This window comes from Elephantulus edwardii, unplaced genomic scaffold, assembly GCF_000299155.1.
Source record: "Elephantulus edwardii isolate Elephantulus edwardi_28Jun2011 unplaced genomic scaffold, EleEdw1.0 scaffold00096, whole genome shotgun sequence".
NCBI classification, from domain to species: domain Eukaryota; kingdom Metazoa; phylum Chordata; class Mammalia; order Macroscelidea; family Macroscelididae; genus Elephantulus; species Elephantulus edwardii.
The window spans coordinates 6,490,884-6,513,379 of NW_006399846.1; the positions used below are offsets into that span (position 1 = coordinate 6,490,884).

The following is a 22,496-nucleotide window of genomic DNA, read 5'->3' on the forward strand; positions in this document are numbered from 1 at the left end:
ATTTATGTCCAAAAAAACAAAACCAAACAAACAAAAAACAAAACCCAGAAACACCATTGCTGTTGAGCTGAAAACAACCCATCGCTGATCCTCCATTTGGTTTCCAAATCTATAAATCACAAAAAAGGAGAATAATCATCTTTTTCTGCAGAATACCTACGGTAAATGTGTGTATACACCCACATGCATTCCCAGACCCCTATCTTTCAATCTAGATGATTGTCCTCAAATTGAAATATAATTTCTCCCTAACAGCAACCCCAAAGCTGGGCAAATAAAGTTATAGAGAAGAAAACATTTGTCAAGCTTCTTACTATCTTATCACATTCCTACTGAATTCTCATGGTAACCCTCTACAACAGATTTTATAATTCCACAGTGATGAAAGTGAGACTCGAACTCAGTTCTGTGTCTAAAATGTGGTCTGCTTTGGAAAGGTCATAGCCTCAAATTCTCTCTACTGTTTACTAGGACAGCACCACAATATATTTAATCCACCTGTCCACAATACTGAGAATTTGCAAATCTGGGAAATGATTGGAAAAGGAGATTCTAGCAAAAGAATGCTGGATGGTGTATGTGATATAAAAGTATAGTTTCTTTATTTGTTCAATAAATATTGGTCAAGAGCCTATGTAACTACTGGCAAAAGTCAAGCTGATGCCTGTTAATAATGAACACTCCTTAATTAGGATCCTCTCTGCACTTCTGATGGACTATAATCTTCTGTGGGATTCTCTGATTGTGCCTCCTTAGAGAATTCCTGTCACAACTGCTTGTCAGGAAGAGACGAAGTCCTTGAATGCAGCATGTCTGTGGGAATTACAATCTTTCATTTTTCAGCAGGCCCAACCTTGAAAGGCCACCACTTTACTTCTGCTAATAAGAGATTATCTTTCACAATAGAGCTACAAATGGGACTCTAATTAATGAATTTACTAACAGCTATTCACTTTGTAGTGGAATTAGCCCAATTTGGCCTTAGCTGTACCATCTCTAGGTCAGGCCACACACATATTTAATATAGTCTACTGGTCAAAGGAACAGATATTTTAACTCAATGATTAAACAACCAATTTTCTGTATATGCCTGAGCCTCTCTCTTTCCTATTCTACCCTCATCCATCCCTCAAGGTTTTTTTTCAACAGGAACATGATTGGGGGTGGGGTGCGCCAGGAAATCCCTATCAATAAATGCCATTATCTACAAGTCAGAATGGAACTCTTCCCAGGAACAAAATTTAAGAGGGGAACAAAAACACTCTTCTCTTAGCAAGCATATAGTCAATATGATTGATATTCCTTCATTATCTATTTGTCTCACATTTGTAGGGACTCAATAAGGTTTAAGTTTTGTTTTATAAATGCTGCCAAGTCCCTATTATCCTTGGGTAATTCAAATGATTACACACTCGACCACTCACCCAAAAGTTGGTGGTTCAAACCCCTCAGAAGCTTTCCAGAAGAAAAGTCCAGTGATCTGCTTTTACAAGTTCGCAGCCCTGAGGGGTATAGTGCTCAATGACCTCAGAACCTACTACACAGCAGTAGTAAATAAAACTGCGTGGTACCAGTACAACAACAAGCACATAAACCAATGGAACAGAATTGAGAACCCAGAAATGGGCCCAGTTATCTCTAGCCAGATGATTTTCAACAAAGAAATCAAGCCTATTAATTGGGGAAATGACAACCTCTTCAACAATGGTGCTGGCAAAACTGGACTGCTACCTGCAGAAAGCTGAAACAGGATCCACATCTTAAACCATACACAAAAATCAATTCAAGGTGGATCAGAGACATGGGAATAAAGCTCATGAGAGACAAACTGGAATAAAGATTAAACGGCCTAGTTTATGGTATAAAATATAGCCAGAAATGCATTCTGGAGAGGATAAAATTGATAAATGGGACCTTCTAAAGATTAAAACCCTATGTGCATCAAAAACTTTTTCCAACAAGGTGAAAAGAAAACCTACTGACTGGGAACAAACATTTGGCAATACCATTTCAGACAAGCGTCTCATTTTAAAAGTTTACAGAATTCTACAGGGTCTACACACACACACACACACACACACACACACAGAGACTGATCACACAATCACAAAATAGGCAAAAGACATGGAAAGACTTTTCACAGAGGAAGACATTCAGATGGCCAACAGATACATGAAGAACTGCTCCAAATCACTGGCCATAAGAGAAATGCAAATTGAAACTACAATGAGATACAATTTCACCCCATTAGCAATGGCAAAGTTAACAGGACAGCAAGTAATAAAGAGAGGACGTGGAGAGATAGAAACTCTTACACACTGTTGGTCAGATTGTAAAATTGTATGGCAACTCCGGAAGGCAGTTTTTCTGAGGAAAGCTGAACATAGACATTCCATATGACCCAGCTATTCCATTGTTTGGAATATACCACAAGAGGATCATAACTGAGGCACAAAGGGAGATTTGTACACCAATGTTCATAGCAGTATTATTCACCATTGCAAGAACATGGAAACAGCCCAAATGTCCAACTGCAATCGAATGGACTGAGAAATTATGGTGCGTTCACACAATGGAATACTACACAGTATGCTGAAGCAATGATTTTGTAAATCACTAACTTGAAGGAACTGGAGAGCATTATGCTAAGTTAACTAATTCAGTTCCATAAGGACAAATATTGTGTAAGACCATGATTGTAGAATAGAAAGATAACTAGTAAAACGTGTTTGAAGATCCAAGGGGGGCGGGGGAAGGGGGAAGCACAGGGGTGAGGATGAGTGGGGGTATAATCATAGGGTCACATAATTTGATGGATGGAGGAAGGGCTAGGTTAAGGAAATGGGAATGATCTGGTGTGGGGGAAAATGTATACAAACTTTGTAAGTAAACCAGTATAAAATAAAAAGTCTATATTTTTTTTTTAAAGTTCACAGCCTTGAAAACTACATGGAGCACAGTTATATTCTTCATACTTGGGGTCTCCGTGAGTCAGAAGTAACTGCAACTTAGGTTTGTCAAAGCCCCTAGTTCTAGACCTCAGAGCTGCATGGGATGCTTGTGGGTCAGAGAGAACACTTGCTTAATCTACACAAACCTCTCCTATAATTGGGTCATATCCAAAGAGGGTGTAAAACAGCCCCTCAACAGCGCTGTTTCCAGTTGTCTCCTTGGCTCTGTTGAGCCTTCCTGAGAACAAATTGCCTGACTCAGAGGCCCTCTCTCCACTGCTCTGCCCTGGGTCTGCCAGCACTGACTCAATAATATTGCCCACAAGGTCCTTTGCTCCTTGTTCCAGACACCACTGGTTGTTGTTGTTATGTGCCGTTGAGTTGTCTGCTCCTCATACTGACCCTATGTACAACAGCTCTGAACCCTGCCCTACCCTTAGCCAGTCTCACTCTCTCCAAAACACTTACTCCCATTACCCTAGTTACTGCGTCACTCCATCTCATCCAGGGTCTTCCTCTCCTGCGCTGTCCCTCCACCCTTCTAAACTTAATATAGATTACAAATAATAGCTAACCTCTCTTTAGCATTTACTACATGGCAGGTGTGAGCTTTATGTGAAATAACTCATTTTATCCTCATACTAACCTTATGAGTTAAAGAGTTATTATCCACCTCATGTTGTTGTTGTTAAGTGTCGCCGAGTCATAGATGACTCATAGCGACCCTATGAACAAAAGACCTGGACACTTGTATAACTTTCATCATTTCTCTAAATTCAGAGAGTTTTCAGAGGCAATTCATTTCACAAGTGGATGCCACTCCTGCTTCCAAGCCTGTTTTAATCTGGGAGCTCCACCAAACACCGTCGAGTCACCTGCAACTCTTAGTGACCTATGTACAACAGCCCTAAACCCCGGTATATCCTGTGCCAATCTCACTGTCTCTGACACACCAACCCCCCATTACCCTAGTCATTGAATCAATCCACCTTATAGAGGGTCTTCCTCTCCTGTGTGGTCCCTCCACCCTCTCAAGTATGACATCTTTCTCCAAGGACTTGTCCCTCCTTGCAACATGTCCAAAGTATATCAGAAAAAGCTTCAGAATCCTTGCCTCCAAGGCACAGTCTAGTATAACCCTCTCTCGGACAAAACTATTCGTTTTCTTAGCAGTCCATGGTATATTCAATACTCTTCTACAACATCATATCTCAAAGGCATCAATTTTACTTCTATCCTCCCTAGTCATTGTCCAGCTCTCTGACACATAGTAAGTGACTGCAAAAACCATGGCCTGTATCAGGCACACCTTAGTCTTCAGAGTGACACCATTGTTCTTCAATACTTTGGAGAGGTCCCTAACAGCAGACTTTCCATTGCAATACATCTTTTCATTTCCTGGCTGCTAGTGCCCAGAGTGTTGACATTGTGAACCAAGCAAACTTGCTTGGTTGTCCACCATAGGTAACCATTATTGCATTTGACACTATCAGTGTCACAGTGTTTAGCATCACAGCAACCACCTCATAGATGATAAATCAAAGCATGGATACACGAAGTAACTTTCCCAACCTTGTAAAAGGCAGACCTGAGTTATGAAGCACTCCTGCTTCAGAGTCTGGATCTTAACCTTCACATAAAACTGCCTCAGGTCTAGACGTCAGTGGCCTACATAGTTAAATTGTATGGAAGGTGCCAAGAAGGCCATTGTCCCTCTTATCCTCCAGAGCAGTCCTTCAAACTATGAACAGAATCAAAAAATACTACTAAAATAGTTCTACTGGCAACTGAAAAATAATTTTCTGTGAGACAAAAAGATAGTAGCTTATAGAACCACAACTGGTTATATAGACCCTTTGCCAAGTATGGAAGTTTATCCATTCTTTCCCAAATCTCCAGGTGGGTAGGAGCTGACATGGGTCAAAGGTGACAATAAGCTTGATGTTGAGTTGTGGGTAAGAAAAAAGAGAAGCCCAAGGCAAATTCAGAATACTGTGTTTGGAAACATTTCAACTCAGCTCTTTGTTGTTAGTTAGCTGTCACCATGTCCTCTCCCAGCTCATGACATCCTCTGGTACAACGGAATGAAATGTGCCATCCCTACAATCAGTTGTGAATTGAGCAAATCTGATTCAAATGATTTCCATTAGCTGGTTTTCAAAACTAGATGGCCAGGCCTTTCTTCCTGGGCCTACCTAGTCTGGAAGCTCTGGTGAAACCTGTTCAGCAACATAACAGCACACAAGCCTCTGCTGACAGATGAATGGAAATTATAGATCTACTAACCACCTTGGTCAAGATTACTGAACCTTGTAGGTTTCTATCTCTTCAACTCTAAAATGGAAATAATGAGCTGTGTTGTAATGCTATTGTGTAAATTAAATGAGGCAATGCTTACAATGCACTTCACACTGTGCCCAACACAATATGAGCATTAAAATGTGGGGCACGTAGCATTAAAATTCTGTTTCTTAATCTATAGAGACAGAATGAGAATGAGAATGTGCCACTCGTAGTGTTATATATGTGGCATACCTCAAATAAGATGATACATGCCAAATAATTTTAAGTGTTATATGTGAAAGAGAGAGATCTTGTTATACACAATTCCTATAGCTTATGTAGGGAAACATTGGTTTTATATGTTACAGATTAGGATGGAACAAGAAACGAACACAAAAAATAAAAACTGCAAATCAGATGGTGTGTTTAAAGAGGTATAAATAGCATTGGCCTAGGAATAGATGTGGTTTCAATACCAACACCAAAGAACTCTGTGATAATTGGGCAAGTTTCCCCACTACTTGGTTTAAATTATTATTTGCATTTCCATCCAGCTCTAAGATTCTCTGACTTTATGAAAATGTATATATCAAGCTGTCTGCTCTTCCAAAAATTACACTTTTAAAAAGAGATCTTTACATATGGGTCACCCACTGCAAATCTGAAAGGAACTGGGATGCTTGGAGGAATTCTAATAATTGAGGAATTAGAAATGCCATTTGATGTGTGAAACATCCAATGGGCAGAATGATAGTGCAGAGGTAAATCTCAAATTCTCCTCTCTTAGCTACACCTGATCAAAGGCTAAGACCTGGATACCAGAGAAAGGAATTGGAATCACCTGGAGCAACAGAAACCAGTCAAAGAGCGAATCAACCTAATGCAATCCCAATAAAGCCAGTTCCATCTCTTTTTACAATAGCATACAAAAGTGACTCCGATTTCAGTGCAAGAGATTGAGCTCAGATTTAAGGAAGAACTTTCTTAACTATTGAGATAAGTGGAGGATTTGTGGAGATCACCTTCACAGAGGATGAAGTGGTCACTTATATTGCCTGAGTTAAGTGTGCCCCAAGGCACAGGTGTGGGCAGAATGACCTTTTGAAGATCTGTTCTCCGCTGCGTTCTCTTTATCCTTTGGCCAAGCCTAGTCCCAACTGCTCCACACGCCTGCCTTTCACACAACACAATAAGCTGCTTCCAGTTACCTTGGCAGTTTACATGTTGTCATGCTGCCCACTTTTCCCCTGCTGGCACAGTCGACTGCAAGGTGTAAGTACTGTTTTTACAGATTCTTGCATGCTCCACACGGGTATGTGATAATCACTTTACATTGCAGTTAGCAAGGAGGAAATGAAACCCTCTCCTGAATTGGAAACCGGAGTGTTGTGTTTCACCCTCTTTGACAGCCAAAAGTCAATTTAGGACTCTCTGAAAAGCCAAACTTGCCAAGAAAAAAAAAAGCCATGTATCTACTTAATCCTCCTGAGCTCATTTAAGGATTCAAATCAGCACTTGGAGAAGAAGGGAAAACTGATGCGGACCATGTTGTTCCAGGCAGGGAAATAAGGCAGTGGGAGAGCTCATCCAGTTTGCATGTGTTTTGACAATTTCTTCCTCTTTTTTTTTTTTCAATTGGTGGATTAACTAATTCATTTAACCATCATAATCACCTTATGGAACTTAGAGAGATTAAGTAATTCACTCAAAGCAACACACCTATCAAGTCCAGAGCTGGATTTTAAAGCCAGCCATCTGATTTTAGAATCTAATAGCCAGTGTCAACCCTCAGACTCCGAAGAAAGAGGCCCATGAAGCTGAGAAGAGAAACTGGCCCCTGGCTGTGTGTTTCCTCTGGTCTCTCTTCCTCTTCAACTCTGACCTAAGTGCTTTAAGACAACACATTTCAACTGAAAGTAACTTCCCAAAAAGTGAGATCTATAAACCAAATCCACCAATGTAAATCATGCCAGAATCAGCTCAGTTCCACCCATGATTCATTAGTACATCACTTTATATTATTATTTTTTCCTGTTGTTGTTATTGTTGTTATGTGCTGTCGAGTCACTTGCAACTCATAGCAACCCTATGTACAACTGCCCTAAACCCTGCACTATCCTGTGCCAATCTCACTGGCTCTGACACACTTACCCCTATTACCCCAGTCACTGAATCAATCCATCTTATTGAGGGTTTTCCTCTCCTGCACTGTTCCTCCATCCTCCCAAGCATGACTTCCCTCTCCAGGGACTGGTCCCTCCTTGCAACATGTCCAAAATATGTCAGACAAAGCTTCAGAATCCTTGCTTCCAAGGAGCAGCCTGGATTTGCCCTCTCCAGGACGAACCTGTTCATTCTCTTAGCAGTCCATGGTATATTCAATACTCTTCTCCAACACAACAGTTCAAAGGCATCAATTCTCCTTCCATCCTCCCTAGTCATTGTCCAGCTCTCTGGTGCATAGCAAATGATTGCAAAGACCATGACATGTATTAAGCACACCCTAGTCTCCAGACCTGACATCATTGCTCTTCAGTACTTTAGAGAGGTCTCTACCCGCAGACTTTCCCATTGCAATCCGTTAATTTCCTGGCTGCTGATGCCAAAAGTGTTGATTGTGGAGCCAAGCAAACTAAAGCAGTGAACAATCTCAATCTCTTAGCCATCTATCATGATGCTGTCAATCGGCCCAGTGGTGAGAATCTTTGTTTTCTTGATATTGAGCCTCAATCCATATTGAAGGCTGTAGTCCCTGACCTTCCACAGAAAGCACTTCAGGTCCTCCTAGTTCAACAAGTCAATAGGATATTCACATACACACACACCCCCCCACACACACACAGAATATTCAACATGAAGCTAAAACCACTTTCACACTCCTGGGGGCTCTCTTTTGAGGTGATAAAATCCAATCAGGGAGTCATCACCATAAATAATGTCTTGAGCTTTTACTTGAAATCAATGTAAAGTAAGGAACAATCCAGAAGGCTCCATTTTCCCCCTTGGTTCATAATTGGGCATTGTGATTAATCTTCTTATTTGCTATTCAGATGAATACCCCATGGTAAGTCAGTAATTGCCGAATGCTGAATAGGTACATAAAAAACCAAAATGTACCCATGCTTTGAATGGCAGCAGCATCTTGACTCTCAGAACCTCTCTGTTCCACAAAAAAACCCAAGTGTGAGAGAAAGAGATTGGAGCCCTAATTTTCAGAAAGTTAGGAATGATTAAAACCTGAGAGTTTACGGGCTTCATCATAATCACATGAATCAATTCAGCCAACATTTGTTAATCATTTTCTATTTATTAGGCACAGTGCTTAACCCAGAGTGGATCAATAATAAATTGTAATCTAACTAGAAAAATAGATATATAAATAGCAAACAATCTTGCTGTAGGAAAAAATGAAAAGTATTTTGAGCACCTAGGAGGGAAAAATCACCTTCTCCAGGGAGTGAGAGAAAAAGGCTTAACTGGGAAGACTTTTGAGAGAAAGTGACTATAGATTCGGGCCTTGCAGGTAGCAGGAGATGTTTTCCAGAGAGAATAAAGGGAAATTACGAAGTAAAGAAAATTGTATGCAAAGCATATGGATATGAAGTTAGGGGTCCTTTGAGAAAATTGCATGGGGCAAAAATATTAAAGGATTTTAGACAGCAGACTAAAGAAGTTGGAATGTATCCTGTAGGCAATCCTGTGGTTTTAAAGGGATGTCTGATGATGCAAATACTTGTATTTTCAAATGCAGTTGAGTAGTAATGATGAGTATGGCTTAGAGAAGGGGATCAACTCTCAGGGTCTATCACCTTACAGTAGACAGAAGGAACCAACAGCTGCCTGTGTAAGACACTGATAGGGTGGCTAAAATGGATGCTTGACCTGAAGAACACATTAGAAGGTTCTTAATGAGAAATGAAGAGCCAGAGAGAAAGGAGGAAAAGAAAGTCTGATAGGAAGTGGTGATGCCCTTAGCTGAGGCAAGAAAGTATAACAGAGGAAGCCAAGAAAAGTAGAAATGAAACAATCATTTTATTTCATTATAGCCTACATTGACAATCCCCCGCCCCCACATAAGATAGGTTGACATAGTGACTGCAGCAATGGCCTCGAGTGTGTCAAAGATGATGAGGATGACACAGGACAGTAGAAGGTACAATTTTGTTGTTCATAGAGTCTCTATGAGTATACTCAGTTCAATAGCACCTAAAAACAACAACTCTATCCATAAGTAACATTGGTTTAAGGCAACAGATAAAGGAATTGGTGTCAAAGTGCTCAAATAATACATTGAGGGCCACCCAGGTCCAAGGGTACATGCAAAGCGTGTGGCCTTGAGTCTTACCACTGTGACTCCCTATTTCCCCTTCTCAAGGGACACTTTGGTTTGGCTACAATATATTTTCATTCCTCCTTCCTGATTAATTCTCTGCATTTGCCTTGTGAAAGACTCTCACATCCCATCCTCCTTGCCTTAAAACCTCCACCATTGACTCTCTCTCCTTCAAAGTGTCCCTCCTCACTCTGCCTACCCACCATCCCACTCCTCACCCACTCCCATTCACACATGGTGTCTTCTTAGAAACAGCAAGTGTGAGGCAAAGAGCAATAAATCTAAAGTGGGACCATCTGTGTTCCAAATCTGATTTAATCATTAACAGACCCACTGACTTTCAGAAATTGCTGGGCCTCTCAGCCTCAGTGTCCTCATCTTTAAGATGGGGAGAGAAGTGAATACTACCTTTGCTTATTTTGTAGGATTGTTTTGAAGATAAAATGTGATAAAGAGCTTGCAAACAAACAAAAAAAAAACCAACCCAAAAGGCAGGAAAACGTGCTGCACGATTATCTAGATTATGAGACATTATGGCTTGAAAGCAGAGGCAGGGTTGTTCTCATACTTGGATGTCTGGTACCTAATTGTTCCTGGTACAGAGTTAGTGTTTAAAAATGACATTCTGAATTAAGAACAAGGACTATTATCACTAACACCAAAGACCTCACCTAACATCCCCACATCCCCAGAGGCCTGGGCTCCCTCTCCTACCATAAGTGCAGGCAAGCACACAATGCTCTCACTTTTGGAAATACTGCTCTAGTTCTGTTTTATTCCAAAAACAGCCGGTTCCTGGAAGGAAACCAAATGATTGTCACGCTGCCTTGGATGCTTCCACTGGGCACAGTTCTCAAGGGAAGTTGTTAAGAATTGAACCCCCAGACTCATTCTCAGACAAGGAGCCAGAGCTGCTAGGTCGACCTGTTCCCCGCTGCCTTTGTACCAAGCTCACAAAGTTTTGACTGGGTTTGGGGGCTGGTTTGTTGGAGTTTATTTATTTATTTTATTTTTTTTTTTTTAATCCTCTCTGGAGCTCGGTCGCTTCTACTGCTGTTTTCATTGATGCCTTGAGCAGAGCTGGCATGTGCAACTGCTAAGAAGGGGGAGCGCAGAGCAGCGGGGGAAGCAAGTAAAAATAGCCTGGCGCGCGCCACTCTCCCTGCCCCGGACGCCTTTAAGCCCCGCTGAGGTGGGGCGCAGTGGCTGCCACTGCTCCTTGCAAAACCCTGCAGGGGTCTGTACCCACAGTGCCCCAGCAAACGCGAAGGATGTTCTGACTAGACCTGCTGAAACTTTTTTTTTAAAAGAAATACAGCGTAGGATTGAGTGGGCAGTTAGTGAGGAAGCTCTTTCTGAATTCCACCGCTCCAGACACCTGGCTGTAGTAGCTGCTACGTGCCTGCTTGCCTAACACTTGACTCTGAAGTACAGCCTTGACTCTGAGCTATTTTTAGAAACTCCTTCATCTGGTGGGCTACAGAGGATGGAGAGCGAGGGGATCTGTAAGGCTGGCTCTCTGCTGTGAGGTTGGCGCCTTGCGCTAAGCATCATTCTGTCTGCTTTCTGGTGGGGGTGGGGGTGGGGAAGAGGAAGTGGCAAGGGAAGAGCACACAGGCAGGCTGCGCCCTAACTCAAGGAGACGGCTGTAGCTCCTGAATGCCCCACTGCTCTCAAGCCCCAGAGCATGTTTGTTTCGAAATCGACAGTTGCCAGATGCACGCTGTTTCTAGTCTCTCAGAGAATTAGATTTTAAAAGCTTGGCTGCCTACAATTTGGAGTAAAGGTTAGCTGCAAGGTTAAGCGCACAAGGTAAGCAAGATGGGAAGGGTCTCTGCACCTTTTCGCATTCCAGCATGACAGAGGGACAATCCTGGCGCCACACCCCCATCTCCGCCCCACACTGCATCTGGGTAACCATATGTAAAATGCACGGCAGCCCCACCAGACACCCGGCTATTAATAGAGCCCGGGAGTTTGCTCTCTGTGTCTTTTTTTCTGCCACCGAGTAAGGGATGATCTTCACACACATGCCCCACTCCGCCCCCACCTCGCCGCACTATTTCTCCAGGAAGGTAAGGGGGGGGGGCTGTCCACGATGAGCCCTTTCATGACTACAGGTGCCCAGAGCCGGCGCACTACTCCAGTGGTAACGACAGCGAGGTCAGTGCAAGGTGAGGGAATATGGACCCCAATTCTGAGGGCTCAGAGCTCAGCAAGGCTATGCGGTTTGGGGCCAACTTGAGAGCAGAGAAAGGTCAAATATTGGGACGCCAAAGACGATGGGCACGAGCGCACTTTATGGGGCTAGAACCTCCTCTTCAGTAGCTGCTGCGGGACAAATGGCTTGCGGACCCATTTCTGCCTGCAGCCCGCGCCGCGCAGCCCCTACAGCCCGCGCGGGCTCGGCTGCGGCAGCGGAGGGTGCTGTCCGTGGTGCTGAAGGTGGCCGCGGCCCGCGCGCCCTCCCCTGCTGTAGTGTCCCCGAGTGAGTTTCCACATCCAAAGCATTGCAGACTTCTCCCGGGTCCAGAGCTGGGCGGGAAGGATCTACTAGTGATGCCCAAGTCATACCCTCGGGCTCCGCTCGGCTCGGCCCCCACGACCGGGAGGGAGCTCTTCGTGGTGCTGCGGGGACCCAAAGCTCAGGAGGGGGCACTTGACTCGAGCTTTGAAGGGTAAAAGCTGAGGCAAGATGGTCAAGGGATACTGCAGAGACAGATCTGGCCCCTGGATCACCCACCCCAGGATGTCACAGAGCCAGAGCCCGGAATCCCTAACGGGGCTCTCCAATGAGAGCTCCCCCCTACCGGAGCGCGGCTGCCCAGGGTCTGGGACTTGGGGGAAAGGAGACTCAAGAACAGCGGGTGGCAGGAGAGGGTGGCGGGGTGAGAGCGACTCTTTTGTATTTTCAAGAGGGAGGGGACCTAAGACATGCACTGTCTTCCCACCCCCACTCCGGCAAAACACACACACACACACACACACACACACACAGGGCCAACAGCAGCAAGCGGGATGGAGCTGGTGGAAAGTTTGGCACTAGGAGCGGAGCAGCAGCGGCGGTGGCGGCGGCGGCAGCAAGAGCGAGGACGACGCGGTGGTCCCGGCCCCGGTGGGCGGCCGGGGTCGCTCGGAGCCTCGGCTCTCGCTCCTTACCTCGGTGTTCTCGGCAGCGTTCTCCGCCATTTTCCTCCTTAGGAGCAGGCAGCGGGAGGAGTGTTTCATGCCCATAAGAGCCAGCAAGGGTTTGGTGACACAGAGATAGTAGAGAAAAGAGAGAGCTGGTGTAGCTTTAAAGAGAGAGAGAAAGAGGAGAGAGACAGGCAGAGAGAATGAGGGGGAAATAAAAAAATAAATAAAATAAAATGTTTTTTAAAAAAAAAAACAAAACACCCCAACCCAGCCCCTCTGCTGGAGCGTCAGGCGATATAATCAACCACGGTGGAGTCTTTTCTGCAGTCTCCACTTTGTTTTATTTTCCTTCCTTCTCATCCGCTCCGGATTCCTTCACACTTTCAAGTTCTTGCAGCGCGCCCGACCCCCTCCCCGCCCCTCTCCTCCCGCGCTGCGGGTGCAGCGGGAGCGAGACGGCCCCGAAGGCTCCGCGGCGGCGGCGGCTCCCGGCTCGGCTGCTCGCAAAGTCCGGCCGGCCCGAGGCAGCCGCCAACTCCTCGCAACTTCTGCCGATCCGATCCGCTGGGCGAAGCAACACGCTTCCTGCGCGCTCTCCGAGGGGCTGAGCCGGGTGAGTGGGGGCGGGGTAGGAGGCTCGGCAGAGCTGGCGGCGGCTGGGCGCAGACCGAGGGCCCCGGCGCCCCCCAGGCCCGCCCCCCTCCCCCAGGCTCGGGGGTCTCTCTCGGCTGCCTCCGCCCCGCGGCGCTATGGAAAAGTCTTGCGCGGGGGCCGGGGATGCGCGGACTCTGCAGGGCCAAGCGAGAGGCTCCGAGGAGAGCAGGAGCCACGGTCAGGCTTGTGGGGTCGGTCCTCAGACCTGGATGTACGTCCTCCCACCGAGGGCGAGCTCAGGGCAAGGCTGGGCCACTGTTAACCTTACCCTCCCCCCCCCCCAGCCCCCTGGCCTCTGCGAATTCTTGGGTCCTTCCCTGGAGAATTAAAGTTTGGGGAGCAAAGGGGTATCTGGCTGGGGAGAGAGCCCATGACTCCTTCAACAGTGAGGCTAAGAGTGGGGTCTTCATCATTCCTTCTCTCTTGCCCGGTCCAAAGCTCAGGGGTCCCCAAGCCTCTCTCAGACTGAGGTGGGGGAACGGCAAAAGGAGAAACCTTGAGTCCACACCTGTAATTCTACACACACCCTTACCCCAGTCGTCCCTGGCAGCCCCCTGCCCACTCGGTTTTCTTCTCCCTCCTCACCCCTCCCCCATGATCACCAGATTTTGAAGTTCCTTTTATGGGAAGAGAGGGAGGATGTCACGTACCCATTAGGATTCTCTTGATCCTTTTTTAAGGGAGTTTGGGCGGCAGCAGGGGGTGTGAATTTTTATACAATGCATTCTTGTCTTCACTTTGAGAGCTTCTTTTTCTCTTACTGGCCATCTGTCAGGAGGGTGGGAGACAGAACAAAGAGGGGGAAGCAGGACCCCACTACTCTGCCTCTCCCATTAAAACAGACCACTGAGGCGGCTCTTTCAAAGATAGACAGCTGCACTTTCAAGCTTGCTACCCACTAGATACGGACTGCGACCAAAAGATGCTCATTAAGCATCCTGGCTCCACTCACTTTATCCCTGTCCTTATTTGTCAAAATCTCTCCTATGTGTCTTACTTGTTTTTCCTCATCACCTTTGACATCGCACAGGAAGTATGAACCTGATTGTCCTCAACTAACCCCAGAGTCCATTGAAGAAAAGAGCAAGAAGTAGGCCTAGTACTAAAGATGTCTTCACCGCCTGGTCTAGAGGAAAGAGAAGCCATATGGGATTGGGGAAGGTGGGAAGTGGGGGATGAAGAAAGGAGAGGTCAGTGGTGTGACTAGGGTGGGTGCCACCCAGTGCAGTAATTTTTAGTGTCACTTCTACTCCCCAGGGACCTCTCCCCTCTCCAGACCATGCAGAATCCCTAGTAATGTTTATGATGCATGGAAATCATATGCTAATATGTGATAAGCATAGTTATAAATTGCTTAAATAAACAATTTCTTAGATTAATTCTAACACTGATTTGTAAAATCTTTTTTACATTGAATGATAAGATCATTTGCAACTGAGTAGGAACTTTTCCCCCCTTCCTTTTACTACTTCAGTCTCAAAAGAAGTTATTGCTGTAGGGTACAAATATTACTTATAATACACTATTGTAGCTAAAACAATAGAAAATTTGACAAAAATCAGTGACTATGAAATCACCTAGTGTGATGAAAACAGTAACAAGTCTTGTGGCCCAGTGCAGATGAAACAACAGGATTCCAAGCATCCTTGTAGCTGGAAAACAATGATGGCTCTGACAGTAGCTCTTTCTCTGTCTCATAGCTATCAAGTCAGAACTAATTCAATGCTGACCCTCTATTTCTGAGGATGTTAATAACATGAGATTTCCTACTTTTCTCTCACAGAGTCTCTGTGGAGTTGAACTGCCGGAGAGATATCGTCTTATGGGTTAGCCATGCAACTCCCTACAGACTAGGTCACCAAATCAATCTTTCAGATGGTTAAATAAAATAGCCCAGAGATTTAGTCTTGTAGATATGTGTTGTTGTGTCATTAGATGCCATCTAGTTGACTAGGACTTACAGTCACCCCGCAACAGATTGGAACCTTGCCCTTTCTTGCTCCATCCTCATGATCTCCAACATGCCGGAGTTACAGTAACTGTGCCAATCTGTCTCTATTGAAACATTCGAGTTGGGTTTACTGAACATGTTTTTAACTACAGGGTTAATGTTATTTAAAAAATAATTCCACTGAGACACTGCACAAAAATTTTATAAGCATTTTCGTATCACCCTTCTGACAAGATCACCTCGTGGGATCTGTATCCCCTTTACCCTTGTAGTGATTCCTCTGGCAAAGGATGAAGACTGAGGGATGTCAAAATAGAATGGGATAAGAAGCTCGAGTGTCTGAGTTAAAGAATGTGTGCTAAGTGTTTTAGAAAGGAATAAATTTAAACATAAAGATGACCCTCCTTAATTTTTTCTTTCCTCAGATCACAGGCCTGTATTTGAGTCTGGGGGAACGAGTGTGGGCAGACTCTTTGGCAACATGTGGCCTTCACCCTTTCCCTTCACATCCTGTCTGCACGCAGAGAGTGAGAGAAGGATAAATAAGGTGAATATAGAAAACGACTTCCACTCTTTTGGATCTCTGAGAGTCTCAAAGACAAAAGGTTCTGGGAGACAGCTGATCCCCCACAACAGTCTCAGTTCTTGCACATTTTAAGAAAATCAGAGCAGAAAATATCCTCACTGCTCTTTAGGCTAAGTCTTTCGTTTCCCAGATAAAGACCCAGAGAGCAGACACAGGATGGCACTTGTCCATGGTATCTAAGCAAGCTGATGAGACCAACCAACTCCCTAGCTCTTCATCCAGTACTCTCTCCCCCAACCCCACACAGTTTCTGCTTGTGCATCCATCCATTCTGTGACTAACCAGGGAGGAGGGGAGCTGAAACAAGCTCCCACCGAAATAGGCTGCTGCCTGTGCGTGATTATGTTGCTATGAGAACCTCAGTGGGTGTGTTTCCTCCGTTCTCTGTTGAAATCTTTTGCTTAGCTTGGCTTCTCCCCAAACACAGACACAGCTCCCATTGGAATAGGGAGCAAGGAGGCTGAAATGGAGAGCTGCATTCTCAACGACAAAGAGTTTTCTGTTAAGACCCAAGGCTACCAGAGTAACTCAAAGTACCTAGAGAACTTGGGTGAGCTATCTTGTGAATTTCCAGAGCTCTGGTGACCTACTGGTAAGAAGTTGTGCTGCCAACCCGAAGGCACCGAGTTCAAATCTACCAGCTGCTCCTCCAAAGGAAAGACAAGCAGTTTCCTCCCATGTGATTTACAGTTTCTGAAAACCTACTTGAGGATCAGCTCTCAGATCTAACCTGACAGTATATAACTTAGCCATCTCAGAGAAGACGCTGTCCTTGCTATGTCTGTCCCACCTAATGAGACTCACAAGTAAATAAAATCTTGACCAAGATTTGAGATCACAAGAAATTTAGTTGAATACCTACCTCATAGTATCTTGCACTGTCTATAGGGATTTGAGTTGTTAAACCCAATGGATGCAACTTTCCAGTGTTTAGATCTATCAGTGAGTCTATGGGGGGAAAGGCAAGAAATCTCCTGTGCGAGTTACAGCCTTGGAAACCTAATGGAGGATCAGATAGGAAGGAGTTGGTTCTGACTCAATGTCTTAAGAGTGCTGTGAAAAGCCATGATGAAAAATGTCTAGCACATAGTAGGTATTTTGGAGTTTTGCTTTTAACTCAAAGGCATGTGGTCCAAATCCACCAGCTGCTCTAAGGGAAAATAGATGGGGGCAGTCTCCTCTTGTGCAATTTACTGCTTCTGAAAACCCACTGGAGGATGGGCTATGAGTTGAGTCTGATTTGATGGTACATAACATTATCCCAATATCTCCATTCACTGGAAATAAAGTTTTCTCTTCATCTTTTTTAATTATGTCTTAGCATAGTCTCTTACCAGATTACTTCAGTCATGGCACAAAGATTTTACTGCACCTCTTGCATACCTGTATCCTTAGTAAGCAGTAGGCATGACAAGAAGCACCAAAGTTTGGATGCCCCATTGATGGTATGTTCTTTATTGTGTCACCTTCTCGAAACAAGAAAATCACTGTCATTTAGTTGCCTCCAACTCATAAGGACACTGTAGGGCAGAATAGCAGAATAGGAATGTCTCTGTTTACAGAAGCCGATCACTCTGTCTTTATCCCTGGGGATGGCTTGTTGGTTCACAGTTAAGTTTTTTTTTTTTTTTTTTTTTTTTTTTTTTTTTTTTGGTTAGCAGTTGAATGTCCTAACCAGAGTACCAATAGAGCTCTTGATCACTTTATGTCTTTTGAAATGTGCAGAACTTATGTAGGAAAGATTTTTGTATGTGGAAGACAAATGGGATAACAAAGGGTACAAGGAAACCCATTAGGGTTTAAGTAGAAAGGGTAATTTTGGTCAATGGGTCCTACCAGATAAAGAAGTCTTAAAAGCACATTTTTTCAAGTGTCATTTTTCTTAAGACTTTATGTACAATAGTACATGTAAAGTACTTAGACAATGCCTGGCTCATTGTCAGTACTATTTGCTAAGCCTTGTCAGAGGCTTTGTAGTCAACTTTATAAGAAAGCTTAATACATGCCAGAATCTTCTATATTTTTTTAACCCTTTTAGCTGCCCTTTCAGGCAGGTATTATTTTCACATTAAACAGAGCATTGTTCAAGTCAGTGCTCTGATGTAGGATGTCTGATCCCACAGCATGACACTTAAGAAGTTAAGCAGGTGTCAGGAATAAGGCAGTGGTTCTCAACTTTGGCTGCACAGTGAACTAACCTGGGGAGCTTTAAAGATACCAGTGGTTTGGCATCTCCCCTAGAGAGTATGATGGACCCTGAATATCGAGATTTATTTTAAGTTATTCCAATGGGCATGCATAGTGGAAAGCAATTAGATAAAAATATTTGGAGACAGTGGTGGTGGAGTGCTGCCGAGTCAACTACTGCTCATGGTGACCCAATGGACAGAGGAGTGGAACCTCGCTCAGTCTTGCACCATCATCACCATCTCTGCCATGCTCAAGCCCATTGTTTGCAGTCATTCTGTCAATCTGTCATGTTAAGGGTTTTCCTCTTTATGTGTTGTTATGTGCTGTCGAGTCGCTTGCGACTCATAGCGACCCTATGTACAACAGCCCTAAACTCCACTCTGTCCTGTGCCAATCGCACTGTCTCTGACACTCCCATCCCAATTATCCCAGTCACTGAATCAATCCACCTCATAGAGGGCCTTCCTCTCCTGCGCTGTCCCTCCACCCTCCCAAGCATGATGTCCCTCTCTAAGGACTAAGGACCGGTCTCTCCTCACAACATGTCCAAAGTATATTATACGGAGCCTCAGAATCCTTGCCTCCAAGGAGCCACCCACTTTAACCCTTTCTAGGACAAATCTGTTTGTTTTCCTAGCAGTCCATGGTATTCTCAATACTCTTCTCCAGCACCACAGCTCAAAGGCATCAATTCTCCTTCTATCCTCCTTGGTCATTGTCCAACTCTCTGACGCGTAACAAGTGATTGCAAAGACCATGACCTGTATCAGACGCACCTTAGTCTCCAGAGAGACACCATTGCTCTTCAGTACTTTGGAGAGGTCCCTAACAGCAGACTTTCCCATGGCAATGTGCCTTTTAATTTCCTGGCTGCTGGTGCCAAGACTGTTGACTATGGAGCCAAGCAAACTAAAGCTGTGTACAATCTCATTCTCTTCACCATCCATCCTGATGCTGCCAATTGGTCCAGTGGTGAGAATCTTTGTCTTCTTGACATTGAGCCTCAATCCATATTGTAGGCTACAGTCCTTGACACTCTGCAGCAGGTGCTTCAGGTCCTCTTCAGTTTCAGCAAGCAGGGTTGTGTCATCCGCATAACGCAGGTTTTTGATAAATCGTCCACCAATCTTGACCCCACATTTCTCCTCATAGAGCCCAGCCTCCCGGATAATCTGTTCTGCATATAGGTTGAAAAGGTATGGAGATAGGATGCATCCCTGGCGTATGCCCTTCCCAATTTTGAATCATGCAGTGTTCCCTTGCTCTGTTCTGACGACTGCCTCCTGGTCCAAGTATAAGTTTCGCATTAGAACGATCAAATTCTGCAGAGGAAGAAGTTCTTGAATTACTAGAAGGACTTCAAAAGGACAAAACCCCCACCTTCCATTAGTCTAAAACTAACACAGAGACTCTTGAGAGTGGTAGGGTGAAATTGTGCTGATAAGTTTCCCTACCATGTGAAAGTTGGAATGAGACTGTTGGGGAAGACTTTAATTGGAAAAATTATCCTGCTCTATGAGATGCCACAGACTAAGAGTTTCCTGTCACTGAAAGGGTCCATTTAGATTATTTGATGTGGATGTTGTAGAGGAGCTATATACAGAGTTGAACTAGGTCCCGAAGATTCTACCTGCCCCTGCTGTGACTTCATAATTCTAGCCCCTTTCCTCTCTGTGTCCCCCAGAAAGTGGAACCTTCGTGTAGTAGATAAATTCCAAATACCAATCAGCACTTCTCTTGCTGCATCCAGTGTTCTTGAAATGGGGAGGCAGTTTCTCTAGCCTGTACACCATTCTGCTTGAGGAAACCAAGGGTCTGGCTTGTTCAAAAGGTGGTTGTCCCAATTAGAGGAACTTTATAAGCCATGTAGCTTCTCTTCTTCTATCCCAGAGGAACCTCACACGTGGCCAGGGCTCACATATGGCCAAGACACGCTGCAGTGAATTCATGGCTCCTCAAGAAATCAGGCCACAGCCGTTATCCATCACCTCCCTGTGGCAGCTAGCCTGGTAGTGTTCTCAGTGACTTCTGGGCCGGATGGGAGTCAAGCCAAGGCTGCAGCAGCCAACTACTACCTTGTTGAGCCTGCAGGTGTCCCCACACATGGGCCTTTCTGCACAGAAGCCTCTGCAGTCCTGTACCTTCCTAACCCAAGGCTCAGCATCTATTAAACTATGTTCCAAAGAACAACTTGCAAGAGTGCCACCAGTAACCTGAAAGCAATCTGGTTTCTGCCAAAACAAGAATGATGTTTCTTTCTTGCTCTGATGGTAACTAACTGATAATCCATTTTGGTTTTATGCTGGGTGTTATAAAAAATTATATTTAACAATATTTGAGGGACATTTTTTAGTAGTTCTGCATTAATAAATTAATCTTTGGTGTTTCATGTTTAGAATAATTGAATGCATTGTTCTCCTTATTTCACTCAGAGCAAGACAGACTTAAAAGATATCCAGGTATTTTCTTAAGTGGTCTATGTAGTTATAAAATATTCTGTCTAAAATGCTGTCACAACAGAAGTTCAGGCTTAGTAGAGAGAGCTGGAGTTGTCCCTTTTTCCCAACCCTTTTTTAAATCTTTGAATTTGAAAGTGAATTTCCCATTCCTTTTCCCCTTTTCAAATCTTTGAAAAGAGCTCATCTGTTTTGTTTTTTTTTTAAATTTCTTTAAAATCCCCAAAAGCCCAGCTAGAAATCAATTCTGTCAATGCAGTGTAATAATTTAATACATATTCTTGCAGTCAACCATTGCGTACTACCTACTCTGGACTAAGCATCATACTACATCATACTACATCCAACATCCTGCCCTAAGAGATGGGAAGAGCTACTGCCCAGAAGATACCTCTCTTCTAAGATGAGCTGGTCCAGTAACTAACTTTAATACCATATTACAAAAGCTATAAAAACAAAACAAAAAACCCAGAGGGAGATCTGATGGCCTAACGGTAAGAAGCTGCACTACAATCTCAGAGGTACACGGTTCAAATCCACCAGATACTCTGCTTGAGAAGGGGGAGCAATCTCCTCCTGTAACAGTCAGATCTGATTTGATGGTACACGCACAAAAAAGAATAATTTTTTTAAATTAAAAAAGACTAAATCTATCAAGGATCTTCAGGATTATAACTGTATTAAATCTCTGGGTTGTATATAGTTGTCAATGGTATTACTGTCAGGTAAGTCCTGCAAGAAGTCTCTACTGATATGGATAGGGAGAATATAAAGATTTTAGGGCCTGGCCCACATGCATGGCAGCCTCCATTGCAGAGAGGAGTGGAGGCCTTTTTAAAAAATTGAGGGTTTCACAGTTCTTGTCCACCTCTGTGTCTTTCATAAATGAGATGCTTAGCAGCCTTGGCTCTTTCAGTGCCCCATGTATGAATGTCACTTGAGACATAGGACACTGTGATCAGGCCTAGTGCAGGGCTGATCTTTGATATCTCAGGAATAGCCCTGCTTGGAAAAGCCTAATGGAGAGAAAAGAGAAAATAACTAACTCCACTTCACTCTGTTTTGTTTCCAAATTGTTTAATCCTCTTCACCTTTTTCTTCAATTTCTAAAAGTTTTAGTCTGTTAGTTTAAACGTTGCTAAATTTAAAAAATAAACAACAACAACAACAAAAAACCACCTTCACCCCATAGGGTCATGTTAACATTCTTCTGTGTTCTATTTCATCCATGCACATACATACATATAAAAACATACATTTTATTGTGAACTGTTGGTAAATAATGTTTAAAGGTAGAACTGTGTTCCATTATTCAGCAACTTGCTTTCTAGATTAAAAGCAAATCACAGGCTTCTTTCTAGGTCATTGCATCACAGACCATCACATTATTTTACTACTTTTATAAGGTCCCACTGAGTCGATAGATCACCTTTTAATAACTACCCTTCTAATGACGAGCAGTCATGTTGTTCCTGGCTCCCTATCAATTTAAGCAATACTGTAGTAAACATCCTTTTCCACATGTCTTTAGGAACCAGGGCCTTTAATTTCCTGAAGAAACATTTCTGAAAAAAGTCCTGTTTTTTTTGATAGACATTGCCAAATGGTTACACTTTATTTTCTCTTGGATTTCAACCTCAACCCTCCCAAGGCACAAATCCAACCTTCTTCTTTTTTCACCTCAACATCAGGTGGAAAACACTGCATTCAAAGGTCATGCACTTGAGGAGGATACATGAAATCAAAGTTACAGCCATGTCTTAAAGACGTCTGTACACCAAAAGCCTTACAATGCCTTGGGTAAGGTTTGCAAGAGCGAACATGTATTTCCCCTTGGAGGTCTGCAGGGAGACCAGATAGCTTCCAAGTGCTCGGTGGTGAGGTGTGAATCTTGTGTTACCAAGAAGTTCTGTGATCTGAAAGGAAAAAATAAAAATAAAAGTAGGAAACATACAAA

The 22,496-nt window shown here is 43.9% G+C and overlaps 1 protein-coding gene across 1 annotated transcript in view; it reads right to left on the reverse strand.

Annotated features, from left to right (window-relative positions):
• Positions 1-12,830, reverse strand: part of PRMT8 (protein arginine methyltransferase 8) — a 168,832-nt gene extending 156,002 nt beyond the window's left edge. Inside the window, exon 1 of the mRNA XM_006891302.1 lies at positions 12,727-12,830. Within this exon, the coding sequence (XP_006891364.1) occupies positions 12,727-12,801 (75 nt within the window). The 5' untranslated portion in view covers positions 12,802-12,830. The remainder of the gene's footprint in view (positions 1-12,726) is intronic.
• Positions 12,831-22,496: the final 9,666 nt, after the last annotated feature.